At 37.3% G+C, this 6,226-nt stretch overlaps 1 protein-coding gene across 1 annotated transcript in view; it reads left to right on the forward strand.

Moving 5' to 3' along the window:
- The window catches only part of BCL7A (B-cell CLL/lymphoma 7A), a 13,770-nt gene extending 13,104 nt beyond the window's left edge, over positions 1 to 666 (forward strand). Inside the window, exon 6 of the mRNA XM_009700068.1 lies at positions 349 to 666. Coding sequence (XP_009698370.1) covers positions 349 to 420 — 72 coding nt within the window. The 3' untranslated portion in view covers positions 421 to 666. The remainder of the gene's footprint in view (positions 1 to 348) is intronic.
- The last annotated feature ends 5,560 nt before the right edge of the window (positions 667 to 6,226 follow it).

Here is a 6,226-nt window from a genome sequence, read left to right on the forward strand (position 1 = left end):
GTGCACTTGGTGCGGGTTGTGCTCGAGTGCAGAGCTGAGGGAGGTCCGGGTATAACCATGCATGAAGGCTGTTGCCTGGAATATTCACTGTGGTTTTTAGGCCAGAACTAGAATTGTGCCTTTTGTCTGTAGATGGCAACAAGTGTAGAGATGTTGAGGTAAGATCTAAGTAGAGGAGTGATTTCAGGAAGCAAATGCACTTGGTCATGTCATTCTCGGATCCAAGGATGCTTTGTATTTTACAAATGACACACCAGGGAATTTCTTCATGCTTTTTGTTTGATGTTTATGGTGCCTGAAATTCAGTGCAATGATAACATGGTTGTTTTTCTTTTTCTCCTCATTAAGGACTCTGAAGGAGTGCCACCTTCTAAAAAGATGAAAGTAGAGGCTTCCCAACAAAATGTTGAAGAGATTTAGACTATAGATTTTTCTGGTCAGTTTTTATGTAAGGTACATCAGTGGGCTTAATTATAGAACAACCTTACTTAAGCATCTTCTCTTGGATGAGGACAGAACTCCTAACTTTTCAAGTTACCAAGCAAAAATCCAAGAAAGCCTAACAAAGGTTTAACTTCTCAGACACTGAAAACTTTTTCCTGTGAAACAAACATTGAGAACTTTTAAGTTACTGTCTCTGAAATGGTTGGAGTAAACAACTCAGGAGGGGTCTACGCACTGTTTCTAAAGTCAAAATTACAATTATGTTGCTGCTGTATTTTTTTTTTTTTTTCATTTCTCTATTTAACATTGTAAGATATTTAAGGATGGTACAGGTCAGGTATTAGCTTTCATGTGAAGTTCATTGTTCTGGCGTGATGTCTGCTTTTGTTTTGTGCCTTGTGTTCTGAAAACAGTGCTAACTTTTAAAAGTTGTTTTGCAACTGTCTCCTTTGCAAAGTGACCTATGTTTGTATAATGCCATGTAGTGAGGCTTTTTCTTTTTTTTCTTTTTTGTTTGGGGTTTTGTTTTGTTTTTAATTTTTAAATCCCTGGTGCTTAAATTTTTAACAAATACAGATCAGGAAGCCATTTTCACTCTTGGAGTTCAAGGAGAAAAAGGAGCTTGATATTTTATTTTAGCAGCTATAGTGGAGATCTTTTATTGAATGCATGGCATTCGCAACTGTAAATTTGGTCTTCTAAATACTTAACTTCATCAGAAGTTAACACAATCTGTTTACCATTTATAGTCCAGATCTGAATATATACTATAATGCAGCAGTTAAAATACTTGGGTATTAGGTCCAGATCTCTGTACTGGGTACAACTTGCTTTACAGAAAAGTTCCACTATGTACATAAATAGGATCAAAGGGATTGATGCACAGTGAATTTATTTTCAATTGGTCTTTTTTGATATCATGTTTTCACTGAACTGGATTTCATTGTACTGTTTTTTTGTAAGATGTTTACTTCTGTGTTCCAGGTTAATACTGTATTTAGAGTTTCTTTTTTTTTTCTTTCAGCAAGTCTTGTAGATAAGCCTTGTTGTTTCCATAGTCCCCACATCATTGTTAGAAATGTTCTTTCTTTTCCAATTACGTTGAAGCGGGCTTATGCTAAACTTGATTGAAGGCACGAAGTACGTGCAACTCCCTTCAAATTCATGGCATGTAGAAGCGCAGAACCATCTGCATCAGGTCATGAGGGCCTGAACTTACAGTGGGCTTTATACTTCCAGGGTTAGCTCCCAGTTATAAATACCTGGTGTCGGTGGGAACCGCTTTTTGCTTACTTCAGTACACACACACACACGTATGTATTGCTGGATCAGGCCCTTAGTCTGTCTTCACTTTGTGTGGGAGATGGAACTTGTAATTTAAAATAGGATCTCACAGCTATGAAAATGGTTGCATATAGTTTGTAAGCTAAGAACTGTAAATACTTTTTTAAATGAAAAAAAAATTTGCTTCCAGTTGATACATTTTCATAATTAGCTCATCATTAAGCTTATTTATTTCTGAATTCTCCAATAGTGAAAATGGCTTGCACTTAGACTACTGCATTGTGTTTGCAATTACCACTTTATTATGAAAAACAATGGGGAAGTGGGGGGAGGGAATAGAGGGAGGGAGGAGTGGGGAGCCAGTTCTGACCTTCCATAAGGTGTTCGTAGGACTGAACTCCAAATAACATAAGACACTCAAGTTTCAGAATTTTTTCTTTATGTTGGAATAAAACTTTTTGGATTTTAACTGAATAAAATTTGATTGCAAATCATTCATGAAAACAGTGTGCTCCCTAATAAGTTTTTGGGATTTCTGGTCTGATCATGAAGTCCATTACCATTCTGGGGAAAAAAAAAAAAAAGGAAATGAGGAGCCAAAACCTATATTTGCACAATATATGCAATGAAGCGGTAGAATTCTCTCTTGAATTGTGTGTATGCCTAAAATGTGGATAACAGGTCAATGACAACTGATTTGTATGTATATTACATTCAGATTTAAGTGATATTTTGTGAGAAGTTCTATTGATATATTAAATGGGCAAATCTAGAAAGATTCAAACTTTAAAATATTTTTGATTTACTAACTTTTTGTTGTTTTTAATGCTAAAACAAAACAAATCTCATGCCACCTTTGACAAGTAGTCGTGTTTACTAATCCCTCTCTTCAGGTGCATCGCAGCAAGTTTTTAATTTTAATTTTGTAGATGTTTCCAAGGGAGTAAACAGACTTTTCATTTAGAAACTAATTCCTGTACTTTAGGAAGAAATAAAATATATAAATAGCACTAAAAATACCTCAAATTTTTCATTAGATAGAAGCATTTATTGGCATTATTGACATCAACAGATTTAAGTATAAACTTCCTTTTCTCTCCTGTGGCTTCTGCTCAGAACTGTTCATTGTTCTGTGGCTTACAAGACAAGGCATCATAACCATATTTCTAGAGGCTTTATTTCTAAAGTAGTAATGCTTTATTTACAGCTTATACAGAATACATTCAGAACTTTTTTTTTAAACCAGAGATTCTAGTGACAACCAACAACTGAACAAGCAGATAGATTTGGGTTCCTTAGACCTGCTATTGTCAGTCTCTAAGGGAAGAGACTTTGACATTATCTGGTATGAAGAAATCCAAAATAGTGTATAAGACTGTTATTAGTCTTTTTTTGAAGTGCCTGATAACATTTATGGGCCAACGGATGTGATTAAACACATTTTAATGCCAGAAAGTACAGATGGGACCAAACCAGAACATCGAATTCAAATCAGCCTGAGGTTTGAAACCAGATCTAAATCCAGCTTTTTTTTGGCTTGGACCTATCTCTACCAGAAACTTGTTTTATGAACTCACTGTAAAAGGGTTTATTGAAAGCATTGAGACATGAAGCAGGAGAGAGGTGATTTTCTTCAAGATGACTGAAAGTTCTCATACAGCTAATGTTTTAGAAATAGTGCAAATATCAAGAAGTGCTTCCTTGCTACAATGCTGAATGTTGGAGCTTCAGTTACAAAGAAATACAAAAAAAAAGAAAGGAAAAAAAAAAAAAGAAAAAAAAGAAACTAGAAGCAAGCAAGTAAATTAGCTGAGTTTGTGGAACATGTGGGAAGGCCTTCCGAATAAGCGATTTACTCAGCCAAACATTTTATAGCAGAACTATTCCTTGGAATTTTTATGCTTGGGAAAGTAGTTGTTAAACATTCCAAAAAGTGCTGGCACTTACAAAACAACAAAAAAATAATCAACAAGGCAGTATAAAATATTGGTTTTGGGTGGCTATCTTCATACATAAACATTGTCATGTTTTGGAATGTTCTTTATATCTAAGGGCCTGTTAGAAGGTGTAAAGAATTTTGTTTTCTTCAATACCTAATCGTTTTCCATCTTATGATTTGTGTGTGTGTGTGTTGTACAGCAGTATAATTTTTCACTTATTTATTCCATCGGTAGTTATGGTTTGTACAATGTACAATGGTTTCATTTCAAAAATAAAATAAAAAATCACAACATGAATGCTGTGTGAATAATTTTTATCAAGAAAATTAATCTCAGTTTGTTTTTTTAAATTTACAATAAATTTCTGTTTTTATAAATGGTATTTTTAAATGTGCATTCTATGGTGGTGTCTCATTTGGTAACATGTAAAACGATTCACCTTTGAGTGGACCAAAGGTGTCGTGATATTGTAGCAGGACTCTGAGCGAGGCGGGGGCAGTTTGTTGTCCTAACAACAACAAACAAATAGATATGGCGGATGTAATGACAGCAATCTGCGGAGTAACTTGGTAATTTAAGGTGCTCTACTGTTGGCTTGGTACTTGGCTAATGTGCTGTGGTAACTTAAATTGGAGGGAGGAGGGCATAGTGTGGAAACATGCTTCAGTTTGGAAACGTGCTTGAGTCTGATGCTAGCAAGGGTAAAACTCCTTAAGAGTTTTAGAAAGATTATTTACATTCAAGATGGATATAACGTGTCCAGCTTATTTTTAGTGTTCTATGTGCTCTGTCCCAAAGTAGCCAGCAGTTTCACAAACAGCTGAACTGATCTGCTGGCTCACTGCTACCAGAAGGGCGAGCCGCAGCCAGCTTGCCTGCTCCGAGCTTGGGTTTATTGCCTCCCTTGCATTTACTGGGGTGCTCATAGCATCCTCTCATCAACCACTTAAATTTGCTAACCTGGGAAGAAAATGACCCATTTTAGTTAGGTTTTTTCTTCTTCTCTGGATTAGTGAATTTAGATCAGTAGACTTATAAAGGAATTACATATAGGGTGGAACTGGAGAGAGAGAGAAAAGAACAGGTAGCAACAAGGATGTAATTCAAGATGGGTCTCGGAAGGAAAGGCTTCTGAACAGGTAAGGTTTGTGCCAGTACAGGGCGAAGGAGTGAGCAGCAGCATAGCCTGGCGGCAGGGTACAGAGCTGGAGGTTGGCCCTGTGGTTTGCCTGGGAGCAGGATGGGCAGAGGAGCCAGAGGAGTGGTAATGGGATGGCTGGACTCCCAGCGCCTGCAATCAGCCTCACGGTCTGAGGCTGTGAGTAAGATTCCTTGAGCTCTTGCACCTCATCAAAATGGGAATGCTTATCTTCCTGATTGTAGATTTAGGAGGATAATATCATACCACTAAGTGTTGTGGAGTACACTACAGGTGTATTTTTATACAGCTTGAATGTCTGTCTGTTCAGTGTGTGTTACAGTTGAATTCCAAGTTGGTAAATGGCTCTCCTCTGGTGCTAAAAGCCTGTGCTGTTGAAGAAGGAACATCATGAGAAGATGGTCGCCTGTCTTTCACCTTGCACTGCAGATGGCTAAAAAGAAACAGTAAGAAAAAGCATACTCAAAAGAATCTGCTGTGGCCCCTTAGTGTTTCCCTGTGCCTCCCAGAATTCCATACTGTGAGAGGATAGCTGGGAGGCTTGACCTGTTGCTGGTCACCTAAATGCTGATCTTAAGAAGGCAAACCAAGAGGTCTGTCTCCAAAATAACTGGATTTGTTTTAAGGGATGTCTCGTCTCTTGCATCTGTGGTGTTTGCACTGGGGATGATTAGAGGAGAAAACCCTGAACTGCCTAAAATGCTAGTCATAGCTTAAGACTGCTGCCCCTATTTTAAATGATGGTTTGGTGTACTGCTAACTCTTCTTAGAAAATTGCATTGCTACCTAGCAACTTTATTTTAAGAAGTTACCACTCTTTTCATACGGGAAGAAGCAAGTGTGGCTTGCTTATAATCTTGTGAGGTAAATGTATAGGCTGTTGTCACGGAAGTACTGCATAATGCCATTACTGATGTGTGCTTGTGATTTTCTTTTTTTAGTTCAGGTTTAGTTCTTAACAAACTACATGTAAGACTTAAAATAGATACCATAAAACTATGAATGTAGTTTTGAAATGTTTTCACTTTTTGTACTTAAAGTACTCCCAATCAGAATGTCTTGCTGGGAGATAGCATTGCTTCCCCCCCCCTTTTTTTTTTTAAAAAAAAAAGCAACATTCATATAAGGTAGCAATAATGAGCTTTGAAGCTAAATATGACTGGCCTTTTCTTAAGAATTTTAGTCGTATGTGATGCTGACTAAGAGCTGAATGTTAGTCTTGATTTTTAAAGGTTTCTAACAGAGCCCTCACATGATGTGACCATGCCTTATAGCTCCTTTCATGTGTGCGGAAGTATTTGACCCTACCGCTCCTCCCCTAAACACAGTGATCCATCTTGATTTCGTGTTCTGCAATGGAGAATATTAGATCACTGCATGGGCATGATTGTGCTATTGC

This window comes from Cariama cristata, unplaced genomic scaffold (assembly GCF_000690535.1).
Source record: "Cariama cristata isolate BGI_N322 unplaced genomic scaffold, ASM69053v1 scaffold21575, whole genome shotgun sequence".
Classification (NCBI taxonomy): domain Eukaryota; kingdom Metazoa; phylum Chordata; class Aves; order Cariamiformes; family Cariamidae; genus Cariama; species Cariama cristata.